General features: G+C 42.4%; 2 protein-coding genes across 10 annotated transcripts in view; one reads left to right on the forward strand and one right to left on the reverse strand.

The window, feature by feature from the left end:
- The window catches only part of ZBTB8OS (zinc finger and BTB domain containing 8 opposite strand), a 77822-nt gene extending 72055 nt beyond the window's left edge, over positions 1 to 5767 (forward strand). For all 4 annotated transcript variants that reach the window (XM_070610382.1, XM_070610385.1, XM_070610386.1 and 1 more), the window contains one exon: positions 4592 to 5767. In XM_070610382.1, the coding sequence (XP_070466483.1) occupies positions 4592 to 4658 (67 nt within the window). In that variant the 3' untranslated portion in view covers positions 4659 to 5767. The remainder of the gene's footprint in view (positions 1 to 4591) is intronic.
- The window catches only part of ZBTB8A (zinc finger and BTB domain containing 8A), a 62049-nt gene extending 47243 nt beyond the window's left edge, over positions 1 to 14806 (reverse strand). The window contains exons 1-4 of one of the 6 annotated variants that reach the window (XM_070610377.1): positions 14749 to 14806; positions 14390 to 14488; positions 12736 to 13299; positions 2818 to 2920 (exon numbers count right to left, since the gene is read on the reverse strand). In XM_070610377.1, the coding sequence (XP_070466478.1) occupies positions 2818 to 2920; positions 12736 to 12778 (146 nt within the window). In that variant the 5' untranslated portion in view covers positions 12779 to 13299; positions 14390 to 14488; positions 14749 to 14806. Of the gene's footprint in view, positions 1 to 2817; positions 2921 to 11993; positions 12089 to 12735; positions 13300 to 14389 lie in introns of all 6 variants that reach the window. The other 5 variants (XM_070610379.1, XM_070610378.1, XM_008521864.2 and 2 more) reach the window with 5 other exon arrangements.
- Positions 14807 to 16976: the final 2170 nt, after the last annotated feature.

Here is a 16976-nt window from a genome sequence, read left to right on the forward strand (position 1 = left end):
CAGTGGAATATATCAGAAAATCCAGAAATATACCCCAATATATGTGGAAATTTAATATATGATGAAACTGTGGTGAAAAGTGGAGCAATTTAATAATGGCACTGTGACAATTTTTAGCCTTCTAGAAAAAAAATTAAGCTCGATTTACACTTCCCACCTTATACCAGGATAAATTCCATACGGATCAAAGACTTAAATATGAAAACAAAAACATAAAAGTTCTAAGAGAGAATATAAACTCAGCATGGAAAAGGCTTTATAACCATGACTCAAAATACAAAAGCCACAAAATGAAAGATTGATACATTTGATTACATAAAGATAAAACAAAATTCTCTATGGCAAAAAAATACCACAAAGGCAAAAGACAAATGAAAAATATGGCAAAAATATCTATCAGGGAAAAGGGTAATCTCCCTATACACCAAGCTTCTAAGAAACTGGCAAGAAAAAGAACAATAACCTAAGACAAAATAAGACAAAGGACAGTTCATAGAAAAATACAAATGTCCCTAATCATCTGAAAGGATGTTCAACCTCAGACATAAAAACACAAATGCAAATTATTTTACTTTATTTTATTTTTTCTAGTGAGGAAGACTGGCCTTGAGCTAACATCTACCGTGCACCTTCCTCTTTTTTCTTGAGGAAGACTGTCCCTGAGCTACCATCCGTGCCAATCTTCCTCTACTTTATATGTGGTACACCACCACAGCATGGCTTGATGAGCAGTACGTAGGTCTGTGCCCAGGATCTGAACCCACAAACCCCAGGCCGCCAAAGCTGAGTGCGCAAACCCAACCACTAAACCCCATAAATACAAATTAAAACCACACTGATGTATCGTTTTTCCCCTCTCAAAGTCAGCAAAAATCCCCAAATTTGATAATATTGATAAGACTGGAGAAACAGCCACTCTCAATCATTGCTGGTGGGAGTATAAATTGGTATGACCCCATGGAGGGCAATTTTGGCAATAGTTCTCAAAATTATGAATGCCTATATTCTCTGACCAAGCAATTTCACCTCTGGGAATTTATCCTGCAGGTACACTGGTACATGATCGAAATGACACGTGTACACGGTTATTCACTGCAGCGCTGTTTGCAATAGCAAAGGATTAGAAAAATGACCATCAATGGGGGATAGTTATATGGAAAGATGGCTATGATACATAGCTAATTTTTTAAAAAGCAAGAAATAGAGCATATCTACATATGTAATATAAGGGAAAAAATAATGGAAACTCTGGAAGGATTAACAAGAAATCTAGAACAGTGGTTGCCAGTTAGAGGTGAGGTGGGAGCTGGGAGACAGGAGACAAGGACGGGAGGGAGACTTTACATGGCATACTTTTCAATATTTTGAGTTTTGAGTCATATGACTATATTTAAAAATAAAATTTTTTAAAGTTTGTCAAACAAGTGGGTGAAATATTAACTATCAGTCTCACATTTAGCCAGATTTAGGTTGTAATTCAAGATTAACATATCTTGGGAGCTCCCAGAGTAATGATATTCTGTGTCTTTACTTAAATCAAGATTCATGTGCAACATGAATAAGTGACAAGTTGACATTCCATTACGAAAAATCAACAGGGTTGTATTTCTTGGGAGAAAGAGAGAAAGAGAACTAACCAAGCTACTTCCAGGTGACCAAATAGCTATTCTATTGCAATTGTCAGTCTGGTTAGTGGCCTGAATGAACACGGTGATGACGGCAGGAATGGAAAGGAAGAAAAAGATGCAAAAGACTTGAATGGGAAATAAATCCATGGGTCTTCATGGCTGATGGGCTATGGAAGGCTAGGGAGATATAAAGAGAACACAGTGATTTTTAAAGCCTAGGTGTATCACTAACAGAAATTAGGAAGTCAGGAGGAAGAACTGGTTTAGAGGAAAGGCGATGACTTTTGTTTTAAGTATTTCGTTTAAGTATGTTTGAGGTGAGTGAGAAATCAGGTAGAGATGGCCACTGGGCCACTGGAAATGCTGATCTGCAGCTCAGAGGGGAAGGCAGACGTGAAGATGCAGATATGGGAGATATCTGCAAGTAGAGATGAGGGGCACAGAGGAAACACGGGCTGCGACGAGACCTGGAGGACCGCCCACAGCTGTGGAGCAGGATGGGGAAGAGAAGCCAGTGTCACAGACACGGAATTACAGGGAGACTCAGGAGAGCACCGTGACACGTCAGCCAAGGGTGGGGAGTCTCAAGAAGCAGTGACGGGGTCAACACGGTGAGAAAGGAAAGGGCCACAGGCAACAATGACAGTGGCAATATGCATTGTCTCCTTTAATCCCCCCACACAACAACCTATCAGGTAGGTGGTATTACTAGCCTCATCTTACAGAAAAGGGTATTAACCCAGATAGTGAGTCCAAAGCTGCAGGACGTAACTGCTGAGCGATACTCCGTCACCACTGTCGCGGGGAGAGCTGGGAGATCAGAGCTCTGACGGTGGTTCTACCACTAAATTAGCTATCCATCCACGGACCAGTATCTACCCTTCTAGGCTTACTTTCCTTCTCTGCAAATTGAGGGGATTGGTCTAGATAGTCTCCAGCCCTGAGGTAATATGAGTCTTTGATTAAGGTAGAACGGAAGAGATACATACACAAGAGAGGCAATGAATAAAAATGTAGCAATAAGCAAACTGGGAGACGTGGCCAGGAAGATCAGAATGCTGAATGTTTTATAGTGAATTTGCATGTAATAAATCCATTCTCTGCTCTATAAAATCTACAACTGCAAAATTCTACTTTTTATCTATGTATTTAAGTTAGATGTAATATCAAGAATGAAAATTTTTCATACCTGGAAATTACAAATGCTGCTCTTGAAATCCTGCTAAGCCAATTGAATGGAGTGAAAAAGGGAAGATTCCAAGTCAAACACAGTCTGTGTGTGAAGGATTGTCCTGTAGAGAGAGAAAATAGCTATTTACAATGTATTTTTGTAATAAAAGACAGAAACATTGGCTAAGGTACATAATATTTATTATTTTTTTTTTTGAGGAAGATTAGCCCTGAGCTAACTACTGCCAGTCCCTTCCTTTGCTGAGGAAGACTGGCCCTGAGCTAATATCCATGCCCATCTTCCTCTACTTTATACGTGGGACGCCTACCACAGCATGGCGTGCCAAGCGGTCCAAACCCACAAACCCCCGGCCGCCGGCCGAGAAGCGGAACGTGCAAACTTAACGGCTCCGCCACTGGGCCGGGCCCCCATAATATTTATTTAGATAAATTAAATGGGACCACTTATCAGGTATCATTTTTTAGCATGTAAAAATAGTTAATCTGGCACAGATTATTAGTTAATGGACATTTATTTATTTTTAACCTGAACCTCAATATTAAAATCTGCAAGAAGAGGTTTCTGATATTAAAATATATAATGGCAAATTGAAAGCAAACATACTTCTTAACTTTGACAATAACATAGACTTCTTAAGACAACAGCTATTCAAAGGCAGGCTAGCAGATGAGATACCAAGACAGCAACATACGTACTATTTCCCTTTTCCTGCAAGTAGCATCAATATGATTTGCAAGAAAACCAAACAGAATAGCTTTAAAGATTCAACTTGAAAAATTCAACATGTCTTTAAAACTGTATGGTTAAGAAGGAAGTGGGGGGCCGGTCCGGTGGTAGAGGGGTTAAGTTCACACGTTCCGCTTCAGTGGCCTGGGGTTCGCCAGTTTGGGTCCCGGGTGCAGACATGGCACCGCTTGGTAAGCCATGCTGTGGCAGGCATCCCACATATAAAGTAGAGGAAGATGGGCACTGATGTTAGCTCAGGGCCAGTCTTCCTCAGCAAAAAGAGGAGGATTGGCAGCAGGTGTTAGCTCAGGGCTAATCTCCGCCCCCCTAAAAAAAGAAGGAAGTGGGGAAAAAAAATCCTACTATGTATGTGCAGAACACTGCAGTCACCCAATTTTTTATGACTCTTATTCGATTTGCCAAATTGTCCCAGAGTCTACCACAATTTGAAACAGCAGCTGTAACAATTCACTCTTGTTATAAAGAAGTTTCAGTTTCTACTACACGTATTCCAAATTTTTTTAATTACAAAAATAAAAAAAATCTATTCAAGTACTTTTTTCATTGACCATGAAGTTTTGTTAACATAGAAACTGTTAAGGCTGTATGTCAACTGGCAGCGGAAAAATGAATTTGATGCTTTTAAACCAATTCAGTTAAGCTAAGACTTCCCGCCAAAATAATTTTGACTAAATTAATGGAATCACCTTTTCAAATAATGTGTATTTTTTTCTGATTGCACAAGTATTATACACTTATAGAAAATTTAGAAAATATAGGCAAGTGTAAAGAAGAAAACAAGTTGAAATAACTTTTAAATGAGCATCCTGAAAACACCAGCAGAGAAAGGAGAACTGCTCAAATATACTTAAATTAGGAAAACAAATGTGTCAACCACCCACTCATAACGCAGTGTGAATTCTGGCAACTTAAATCATTCAAAATCGATAGAGAAAATACCCAAGATGACCTGAATTCTATACTGTATTCTGAGTATTCCATAAAATGTAATGTGATTCCTTCTTTTTTCTTTTTTTTTTTTTAGGAAGATTAGCCTGGAGCTAACAGCTGCTGCCAATCCTCCTCTTCTTGCTGAGGAAGACTGGCTCTGAGCAAACATCCCTGCCCATCTTCCTCTACTTTATATGTGGGGCGCCTGCCACAGCATGGCTTGCCAAGCGGTGCCATGTCCCCACCCGGGATCCGAACCAGCGAACCCTGGGCCACCAAATTGGAACGTGCGCACTTAACCCCTGCGCCACTGGGCTGGCCCCTACCAACACTTTTTAAGTATTACATTTAAAGTACAATAAAGAGGAGAATTGGCTATGAAAAGGATTTTAAGAAACACCCGTAATTAAAACAGCAGGATCAAATTTAGGGATAAACTAAGATTTTGTAGTTGGGAAAACAAAATTAGTAATTTTGCTCATCTACCACGTAGCCCCAGTGGCTAGGAGCACACTGGGGAAAGGGTATTCACTTTGATAGCTTCAGCCTCACTGTTTTGACAGTGCTCCCAAGAACTAGAACCATCCAGTGTCCCGGGTCTGTGCAGGGGCAAGCAAGAGCTAATTCCGTGCTTTCTGAACACAGTCTGTGCCTTAAACAGTGTTCACATACGGATGAAATGTCATTGTTAGAGATAACCACCAAGTTCTACCCTAGCAGATATCAGGGTAGATTTGTGTATCAACCCTCAGCAACCTTTCTAACATCCTTCTGGAAAGTTTAAAAGTACGTTTCCCAGACTCCTTTACAGTTAAGTTTCCTCATGGGAAATGGGGTCCAACCACCAGACGTTCTTCTGTGAGATTTGGAAAGCAGAAACGAGGCGGAAACCATCTTTCTGCTGTTTGGGCTGTTAATACTGGCAAGCACGTTTATGGAAACATTGGGTTTCTCTGCAGCAGCATTCCAGTGTCCAGAGCCTCACGGCTGTCAAGAGACAAGTTTGCTGGAGACAACCATCACTAGTTGGTGGGTGTTCAGGGGCAGTCTCGGGGCAGCAATTTCTTGACCCTTGAATTACAGCTAACAACGTCATCTGGAACTCAGGCAGTGCCAGTGGTGGCTCCCTGACTCCCTCGCCTGGAAGGCCTGGTTGGCAGTCTGGTTCTGGGAAGCACTTCTGAAGGCCCAGCCTGGAGCCCTCTCCTCCCAGCCCTTCCAATGATTTTGTAAGCACTCAATTCCGTTCAGTAAACACATGAAAACACCAGAGTGGTTTCTCTTTCCTGCAGCGAGATCCAGACAACATATTAGTACATCATTTACCTCAAAATCTAAGCAAAAGGGTGAGTAGTCTGTGAGTGGTAGTGTTGGGCAGTGTGCTCAGGGGTACAGGCCCCGGGATCAGCCTGCCTGGGTAGCAAGGGAAGCTAACGTTCCTGTGCCTCAGTTTCTTCATCTGTAAAATGGGAATAGTAATAATACCTGACAGAGGTGTGGGAGAGAGTAAATGGAAAGAAAATCTAAGTAAAGTACTTACAATAGTGCCTGGCGCATAACAAGCCCTTGATAAATGTTAGCAATCATTATAGTAATAATAATAATCACTATTATTATTATTAATTATGCAGACCCCTTTAAAACACTATTTTAACTGAGAACAAAATGTAAACATTTTAGAATTTTATTACCACACATTTTCTTGTAGCCTGTAGAATGCTAACTTATACAAAGGTGAACACACAAAAAAATCGACTGCTTACATCCTATTTGTGTGATCCCTTCAAACTGCAGTGTACTAGAGGATAGCAAAGCTCTGCTCTAACTAGTCAGCTAGTTGGAGTTACTCTAACTAGTTATGGTAGACCTCACTCTAAGGAAGAATTATTCTTTAGAAGCAATTTTTGCCATTTTTCCATTTCAAAAATGCTACCTCATTAATTATGCTCTATGAACAAGTAATAACGTAACAAATAACAAATAATGTTTGTTATTCAGATTTTTTCAGCCTTATTGAGATGTAACTGACATATAAAATCCTAAGATAAAGATATTTAAAGTCTACATCGTGGTGATTTGACACATTATGAAAGGATTCCCACTGTCTAGTCAATTAACACATCCATCATCTCACATATTTATCTTTTCGTGTGTGTATGAGAACATTGAAGTTCTACTCTTTTAGCAAATTTCAATTATACCATACAGTGTTATCAAGTATAGTCACTATGTTTTACATTATCCTCAGACCTTATCCATCTTGTAGCTGAAAGTTTGTACCCTTTTACCAACCTCTCCCTATTTTCCCCACCCCCAGTGAACCACTGTTCTTCTCTGTTTCTATGAGTTTGACTTTTTTTTTTTTTAGTTTCCACATGTAAGTGGTATCACGCAGTATCTGTCTTTCTCTGTCTGGCTTATTTCACTGAGCATAATGCTCTCAAAGTCCATCCATGTTGTTGCAAATGATAGGATTTCTTTCTTTCTCATGGGTGAATATCGTTCCATTAGTTTATACACATATATCACATCTTCTTTACCCATTCATCCCTTGAGACACTTAGGTTGTTTCGTTATTCAGATTTTTAAAGTGTTATGACAGAGGAGATTTCATGAGAATGGAATCTGTAGTCTGTAAGATTTGTAATCTTATAAATCTTGAAAGTCTAAAATTTTAGTGTTAGGATTAGAATACTATTCTAATGTACATATTAAGAAGGTCTTTGATAAAATTCTGACCTGGTTTGGTTTGCTGGTGTCTTTTTTTTTTTTTTCTTGGTAATTTCAAATATTTACTCAATTCTGACCAATGCAGAAAGTAAAAGGAAAGAGAATCAAATTCACCAATTAGGGGCCAGCCCGGTGGCACAGCGGTTAAGTGCACATGTTCCGCTTTGGCGGCCTAGGGTCCGCCAGTTCGGATCCCGGGTGCGGACATGGCACCGCTCGGCAAGCCATGCTGTGGCAGGTGTCCCATGTATAAAGTAGAGGAAGATGGGCACGGATGTTAGCTCAGGGCCAGTCTTCCTCAGCAAAAAGAGGAGGATTGGCAGCAGATGTTAGCTCAGGGCTAATCTTCCTCAAAAAAAAAAAAATTCACCAATTAGATAAAAATACACATGACCCTGATCAGGTGGAAAGGTATACAAGCTGAATGAAATAGAACTCTCCAAGAGTTATTGGGAACTGTCAATGTGATGACTCAAACCACCACCATCACTAGTACAATGTTACTCATTAAAGAAAAAATTGGGAAGGAGGCTTAATTAGAGTCGTCCTACTTTATATTTTCATGGGTGGTTCTAATTTTTTTTTTTTGAGGAAGATTAGCCCTGAGCTAACATCTGCCAATCCTCCTCTTTTTGCTGAGGAAGACTTGGCCCTGAGCTAACATCCGTGCTCATCTTCCTCTACTTTATATGTGGGACGCCTACCACAGCATGGCGTGCCAAGTGGTGCCATGTCCGCACCCAGGATCCGAACCGGCGAACCCCGGGCCACTGAGTGGCAGAACGTGCGCGACATTAACGGCTGCACCACTGGGCTTGCCTCTAAATGTTTTGTTTTGATCAGAGAAATCATTCAGAAAGTTCCCCAACTGAATATTTAATGCTACTGGAAATAGGCCTGGACAATAGGCATTTGAAAGAAAAGAGCACTTTTCTTTCTTTTCAGCTAGTTATAAAGTCATAATTTCTCGTCACACAAAATTGGAAAAATATAAAAAATTATTCTTTGGGTTTTGGTTTTTTTACTCTCTTAAAGATGGTATATTTTTGGCTTTTTTTAATTGAGGTTGTATTGGTTTATAACATTGTATAATTTCAGATGTACAGTATTATACATCAGTTAAGTGTCTTCTGATGATGAAAAATACATTGTAGATTTTGGAATAAAGCTTCCCCCAAATATTGTGAAATTGTAAGAACCATAGGTTGCACCTTATCCATCAGCACCAGTGCGAAAGAGGGAACTGAAGCTGATACAAAGGTGTCTGTTACATCTTTGATGTTTCAGATGCTGCTGAGAGCCAGCGACTTGAAGCAGTGGAGGTTTTCTGAAGGGTGAGTAAAACAACTGAAAGAAAGCAACTTCACCCTTTGATTCAGTAATTACTTTTACACTGCTATGAATTTCATAAGCCATACATGTTTTCTTTTCCTATTTTTTTAAAGCAAAAATCTTTTATTCTATTTTTTATGAGAGGGCAGATATTCAAACTGAAAGGTGAAATATATTCATTCAATATGGATTTATTGGACACCTACTTTGTGCCAGGCTATCACTGGCCCTGGGAATACAAAGATGATGACATGTCAAAGGTCAGCGCTTTCCAACACCTCAATGTCTATCAGGAGAGAGAGAATCAGAGAAAGAGAGAAACAGAAAGGGAGAGAGATGGGCTTTTAAACGAAGTTACAATACAAAGAAGAAAACACTCATAGTAGAAGGGAATTGTAAAAGCAAGCAAACGATTGTATCCACAGCTGTCCAGAAGTTTCCAAAAGGCAGTAACAGTTGAGTTGGGTCTTGAAGGATGAGTAGAAGTTCATACATGAAAAAGAGGACAAAGGGCATTTTAGACAGAGCACCAAGGGCAAAGGCACAGACAGGTATTAAACAGCATGACCTCTTCAGGGATGATAAAAAATTGGGGAAATTTACACAAAGTTACAAGCCAATATGACCTCAATAAAATAATTTTTTAAAAAATTTGGTACATGCCTAGAGACTTAGGGCCCGTGGAGGGACAGTGGAAGATGAAAAGAGAAAAGTATTTAGAAACCAGATCCTGAGGGGCCCCTCCAACTTTTGTAGGTTCAGGGTACTCTTAAAGGATTTGAAGGGTGGCATGATTATAGGTCTACCAATGACTAGCTGCGTGACTTAGTCAAGTTACTTAACTCTAAGAATCAGTTTCCTTTTTGTAAAATGAGGATAGTGACAGTTAAGAGGAAGTCTGTTAAGAGGATTAAATAAGATAATAGCTAAGATAAATAAGATTAAAAGCAGTAAGAAATAAAGTAAGGCAAATAGCAATGAGCACATAAAGAGGTGTTTAATATCATTAGTCATTAGGGAAATGCAAATCAAAATCACAATGAGATACCACTTCACACCCACTAGGATGGGTAAAATAAACACAGACACACACACACACACACACACACACACACACAAAGAAAATAACAAGTGTTGACCAGGATGTGGAGAAATCAGAATCTTCATGTATTGCTGGTGGGAATGTAAAACAGTGTAGCCATTTAGGAAGAGTCAGGCAGTTCCTGAAACGATTAAAGGCAGAGTTACCACAGGACCCCACAGTTCAGTTCCTAGGTATGTATCCAAGAGAAATGAAAACACGTGTCCCCATAGACACTTGTATACAAATGTTTATAGCAACATTATTCATATTAGCTAAAAGGTGGAAACAACCTCATGTCCATCATGGGAAAATGGATAAATAAAATGTGGTATATCCACACAATGGACTCTTATTCAGCCGTGAAAAGGAAGTACTGGTGCATGCTACAATGTGGATGAACCTTGACAACACTATGCAAAGTGAAAGAAGCCAATCGCAAAAGACCACATACTATATGATTCAATTCATATGAAAGTCCACAAGAGGAAAATCTATAGAAACAAACGAGTGGTTGCCAAGAGCTAGGGAGGAAAGAATGAGGGGAGGGGGAAGGGATGGCGGGAGGTGATAGCTAAAGGGTACAGAGTTTCCTTTCGAGGTGATGAAAATGTTCTAAAATTGACTGTGGTGATAGCTGTACTTAACTATGAATATACTAAAACCATTGAATTGTATGCTTTAAATAGCTGAACTGCATGGTATGTGAATTATATTTTAATAAAGCCGCTCAAAAAACCGGTATATGATTCTCTGAGTCCACTCCTAGATATATACCCAAGACAAATGAAAACCCATGTCCATACAAAAACTTGTACCCAAATGTTCATAGAGGCATTATTCATAGTAACCAAAAAATGTCCCAAACCACATGTCCACCAACTGGTGAATGGATAAGCAACATGCGGTATATCCATACAATAGAACATTATTCAGCCACAAAAAGGAATGAAGTACTGACACATGCTACAGCACGAATGAACCTTAAAAACCTCAAGCTAAATGAAAGAAGCTAGTCACAAAAGACCATATATTTTATCATTTCATTTATACACAATGTCCAGAACAGGCAGGGGATAGAGACAGAGAGTAGATTAGTGGTTGTCAGCAGCCAAGGAGATGCGGGAATGAGGAGTGACAATTAATACCTGGGTACAGAGCTTCTTTATGAAGTGGTGAAAATGTTCTGGAATTAGATAGTGGTGATGGTTGCACAACTTTGTGAATACACTGAAAACAGTGAATTGTACACTTTAAAAGGGTGAATTTTATGGCATATGAGTTATATCTCAATCAAAATAGCTAATATTTGAAAGTTTACTAGGCACTGTACTAAACACTTTACACTCATCTTATTTCAGTCCTAAGATATATACCTAAGATATTACCAGCCTAAGAAGGTAATTGCTGCTGTGATCCACATTGTATAGAAAAGGAAACTGAGGCACAGAGAAATTAAAAGAGAATCTCCAAGATTGTACGAGGAGCAAGAGAACAGATTGGAATTCAGGCTGACTCCTAAGTCTCGCACTCTTCTGCTGGCTATAATGTAGGCACAATGCCTGGCATGCAGCTAGGGCTCAATAAATATTAGGGATTATCGTGATGATGGTTCAATTTGCATACCTGGAAGAAAACCTGAGACAGCACGGAGGAAGAGAAACGGTGGGAGAGGCAGGGCCAAGGAGACCAATTAAAGCCTTAATGAGATTGTCCAAGGCAGAAATGGTGAGAAACTGAACTATGATAGATTGCGCAGAGAGAGGAAGGAGCAAAAATAGAAACTTTTCCAAGAAAATAGGAACTGTCCTATAGATGGGAGTCATTTACAACTTGATAACATTTACATCTACTGGGTATTAACATAACTTGCACTCATAGTAGTACTCTTGAGTCATCAAGAAAGGTTTAGGTTTAAGGTTATTCTCAAAATACGTGTTTAGGTCACGGAAATGGCTCATAGTTTCAAATTTTCTTCCTGCAATAGATTGGCCTTATAAATTGAAACAGCAAGTTATCCTAATTCATGTGGGACATCCAAAATTCAATCAGAAACACTTTAAATATCTGTAAGATCTAGATATCTACAATAATCCTAAGAATATTAAAGAAATCAAGATCCTCATCAACTTCAAAGACCTTTAAAAAGGTAAATGGAAAAGACAATTACATATTTTAAAAAGCATTAAGTTCAAAAGCCTTTGGAAAAGACAAGTATTTCTATGAGTAGACTGAAGATTTAGGTAACAAGTGTAACTTTAATTAAGGCTGTGCGCTAGAAAACCATCTCTTTTAAAATATATAGTCATTAATCTAGAATTTAGTGTGTCCCATCAGGGTCACCAAAACAAACCTTGTTATTCTCCTTAGCAAAAATCCCTGGGTCAGAAGCAACTTCAGCTAACTGAACGGGAGTTGTATTCTTTCGTGGATAAACATCTTTTAACCCTGGAAAGATTTAGAATTAAGTATAAAAACATTTAAGAGAATCAAAACCATTGTTGGGAAAGTCTCACTGAGAAGATGGCATTTAAGTAAAGTCCAAAGGAGACAATCATGTGAGTATCCCGGGGAAGAGTGTTCCAGGCAGATGGAACAGCAAGTGCAAAGGCTCTGAGATGCAGCAGGCAAGCAGGGTTGGAGGAACACCAGAGAGGGCTGGGAAGAGCAATGAGATAGATTCAGAAAGGAAGGGCAGATTGACAGGGCGGGCAGGACATCATGGGACCAGTTTCTGTAGGGCCTTGTAGACTATCTGGGGGCCTTTGGCTTTTAATCTGAGTAAGATGGGAAGCCACTGACTAATTTCGAGCTAACAAGTGACAAAAACTTCCCTCAAGGGGAATCAAAAAACTTACATCCAATCCTTTAAATACTATAAATGTATAATTATGTCACTGAAAGGGTTAAGCCTATTAGACAGAAATTGTTTTATCTAGAAAATACAATTTAAATGATAGAGGATGAATCAAGGATTACCCTGTCTTACAAAGTTTTTGCTGGGTCCAAATCATTATCAACAGCAGGGCTGGTAATTTCAAGGACATGAGATAAGGTCTAGCAAGGTGCTCTCTTCAACGGTGTCAGAAATTTACCTGACCTGGGAGTCCAGGCACTCGTGATGCCTCCTGCTGACATCTATACAGCCTAACCGACATGTACCCGCTTGGCCAAGGGTTGCAGGTTAAATCCTCACTTTCCATTTACTGCTTGTGTGGCCAGGAAGGTTCCCAAGAAAAAGACATGAGATCCCCGGTGATCACTGAATGGCTCTTGCTCCTGGGCTCCCACAAACCCATCCACACCTGAGGCTTGCGGAAGCTTAGACTGGAGAGGAAGTTTGGGCCTTGGTTCTTCTGATGAAGATTTTGGACTTTTTTTCTGATAAAGCTCAGTTAAGGTTTTCAGAGCAGGGAAGCGATGTGACCGACTTGCTTTGCATAAGACTCCGGAGGTGCCTTTAGGAGGGAATGAAGAGCAAGACCAGGAAGCAAGGCGGTTGGGAGGCTGCCATCGTCCACCTCCTGGCTTAAGGCTTGAACTCGGCGCTTAACGAGTTCCCTCATCTGGAAAGTTCAACAACCATCGGTCTGACTGGGAGGTTGTTTTATGTGAAACAATTCATACAGGCGAAAGCACTCCGTTTACTAAATAAAGTTCTGCAAATATAAACGTTTATTAAGAATAGAAGTAATACTGACGTGTGTGGTTAAAAGCCCACTAGGTGGGAATCTCCCGCTTCCAAACACGTCTTGGACTAAAACTAACGCAATATGTCAATTACATCTCAATTTAAAAAAAAGCAATAATCGAAGGAAAAGACGTCTTTGAAAGATGTGGAGTCTGGCTCCTGGCACAATCGAGAATAAATGAGCGTATCTGAAGGGGAAGGAGCCAAAGCGCTAACTTACAAAAGGGGCCGTCTACACGGGTAGAAGGGGCGCCTGTGCGCTCCTGTCATGAAATAATTATAGCTCAGTATTTGTTCGGTGCAGTTGAGTCCGTCTTCGGTTCTAACGCGGATCTGTCGCATCCTGATACAAAACCGAAGCATGGAGCATGCACCGACAACTCGGACCACTGCCCGGGGAGCCAGCTTCCCGAGGAAGCGTCCGGGGCGGCGGGGGAGAAGCCCGGGGCCCCCCGCCCGCCCGCCCCCCGACGCCCCATTGGGCGGGCCGCCCGTCACTCGCCGCGCAGCCGGAGCCCGAGCCCGAGCCCGGCCGCCGACCCTCCGGGAGCCCGCGGCGCCCGACGGCTGCAGACACGCCCGGCGCCGCCGCCAGGAGACTCCGCGCGCCTTCCCGCCTTTCCCCGCGCCGGGCCGGGCGGGCGGCGAGGCGGGCCATTGTCCGCAGCCCCTCCCGGGGCGCAGGAGGGCCGGGCGGGCGGCGCCGGGGCGCACCGGCTCCGGGACTCCGCGCCACCCCTTCCCCGCGCCCGCCAGCCGCCGCCGCAGCCGCCGCCGCCGCTCGCGCCTCCTTTGTGACCGTCTCCAGCCCCTCGGAGCCGGCGCGCCACCGCCGCTGCGCCCGCGGCTGCAAATGGCGCCCGCGCGCCTCGGCGCCGCCCGCCGGCTCTCGCGTCCCGGGGACGTCCGGGGCGCCGCCCGCCGCCCGCCGCCCGGGCGCTCGCAGCCCGCGCCGCCGCCGCCCCCCGCCCTCCACCCGCAGCGGGGCTCGCGGCCGGTCCCGAGCAGCCCCGACGCCCCGCCCGCCCTCCGGCCGCGCCGCGCCGCACAGCACTCACCGCGGGCCGCGGCGCTCCGGCGGGTCGCGCGCGCGGGCTGGGGGCCGATCCCGGTCCCCGCAGGCGAGGCAGCCCGCTTCGCAGCCGCTCCTTGGCGCCCTAAAACAAGTAGCCCCAACGTGAGAGAAACAAAAGGTATTTGCTGACGTGGGCGTTGGACAGAAACGCCCGAGGGCTGGGGACACAATTAAAGGGGCAACGCACAGATTTCAGGCACCAACCAGCGGCGTCGCCCACTCCCCCTGCCCGTGCCCACCCCGCGCGGCACCCTCCGCAGGCCCCGGGGCGCCCGGATTCCCCGGCAGCTGACTACGGAATCATCATTTAGTCAGGAGCTGAAATTTAAAATTGTACTTTACGTTGGGAAAGGCGCCTCCGGAGGGCAGAAGGGCTGGATTTCTAGGATCTGGGGAATTTGGTTTAGGAAAGAGGGAGGGACTTAGGCGTGCCCACAATTACTGTATAAGTCCATGTGACATTATTGTACTTAAGTTTAGCAACGTCAAATGTAAGAGATTTCCACCGAATTGCTCCCTTTATTGCGACACTTATTTTAGTCTGGGATAACCTTTTCTAAACCTCTACAGGCCACAAGCATTTTATCTGAAGAGGAAAATCCAGAGAGGCTGAGATGAGAGAAAATAAATCTTGGTTAAGTTCAGAGGAAGTATAAAACTAGTAAAAATAGCAGGTTTTGTGTTTTCAAACACCGAAATTCATTGTACATCAAGCCTTTCTTCTGACATATTTATGTCCTTAATATTTAGAGTACAAACAGGTTGTATATTTGCTAAACTCTTAAATCGCCGAATTTTCACTGTTACTACAGAAACATTAATTCTATAAACCAAGTTAGTTTCCTGGTTCCTTATGCTAGGGTCAGGTACTGAAAAGTACTGTGATAGTGTAAAATTGAAAAAAAGACTCAAAATTTCAAAACATTTAGTTCTTTGATAGATTCCTCTCCTATGTCGTACTCAGTCATTCTAGATAAAGTTCATTACTTTGGTATCGTCAGTAATTAGCTATGCATTTTGAAGATCATACTGTCTATCAGAAGGATACAAAATATTCAGAACTCTCTCTTAGTGTCACTTTTGTGTTACTCTTGAGGTGTTTTCCTCTGGAGTGGCATTTCCTCACATTCTGAACAGGTAAGTGGAAACACGTTTGAAAACCACTGGGTATCAGGAGTGTTGAGGTACTCAGGCTCCTCTGCTAGCATCTGCACTGAGAATTCACTCAGAAAGACCTGGGCATTGTTCTAGCAAAAGGTTTTATTTTAGCCTTAGTTAATTAAAATCATGCAAAAGAGTTCTATAAACTTGTTCCTCAAGAGAGCACATCAGATTGGTGATAAACTCAGTGTTGCCAGGAAGAAATAATGTGAGTTTTTTCCTCACTTTCCCCCTCCTAGCTTCTGAAGCTCATTTATATATTTGAAGAATTCCTTACAAATTCCTCCCTTAATTGACGGGAGGTTTCTGCAATAGAATCTGGAAATGCTAGTGACTTGATTTCCCAGATTCTCTTGCAGCTAGGACAATGGCCATGGTCTGCATTTTGATAATCAGATCCACGTGCCCAGGGATTTTGAAGAGAGAGCTCTGACACCAGAAAGCAGGAACCTCAAAGGATCTTTTCTGGCAGTTGCAGCAAGATAATATCTCCAGGTGCCCTAGGGGCAGTGCTGCTGGTGGCAGCATCCACTGTGCAGTGCCAATGCGGTCAGTGGTGCCTGCCGCCATGTCTCTGTTTGTGGAAAGCAGTGTTGATATCCTCACCAGGCAGCTCTGTGTGATGACTTTGGCTGTTGTTTCTACAAGCTCAGCCCCTGTGCTCTGCTCTTGCTGCGATTCTGTGAATTTTTAATACATTCATTTCTGCTTGAATCTGTCAAGGCCAGTCTCTGTCCAACTAAGAACCCTAACTAGTGCAAAATGGTAAGAAGGTATTTGGACATAGGACCTGGAGCTTAATGGATAAAATTGTTTGAGACAAGATGTTGTCATCGATGTCCTGTAGGTGGGAATTAAAACCATGGATATGGATAGAGAGAGAGAGAGAATATAAAGAAGAGAAGGCTTAGAACCAAGTTTGAGGAAATTCATCATCTAGTGGCTGGTTAGAGGAAAGTGAAATTACTAATGAGACTGAGAGGTGACTAGAGAGGAGGGAAGCGACCTGGGGTAATGTGGTGCTATAGAAACTAGGAGAGGAGAGTAATTCAAGAAGGAAGAATTAGGGTCTGGCTGAGTAACCTAGTGGTTAAGTTTGCGTGCTCCGCTTTGACGGCCCAGGGTTTCGCTGGTTCAGATCCTCGGTGCAGAGCTAGTACCACTCATCAGGCCATGCTGAGGCGGCGTCCCACATAGCACAACCAGAAGGACCACAACTACAATATACAACTATGTACTGGGGGGCTTTGGGGAGAAGAAGAAGAAAGAAGAATTGGACAAGTGTCAAATCCTTCTCTTAGCAGTCTAAGGGAAAATGTCTATTAGATTTAACAACTTAGAGATCATTGATTTCAGAGAACATTATTAAGCTTGAAAGAAGGGAGCAAAATCCAGATTAGAGGAATAAG

This window comes from Equus przewalskii, chromosome 2 (assembly GCF_037783145.1).
Source record: "Equus przewalskii isolate Varuska chromosome 2, EquPr2, whole genome shotgun sequence".
NCBI classification, from domain to species: domain Eukaryota; kingdom Metazoa; phylum Chordata; class Mammalia; order Perissodactyla; family Equidae; genus Equus; species Equus przewalskii.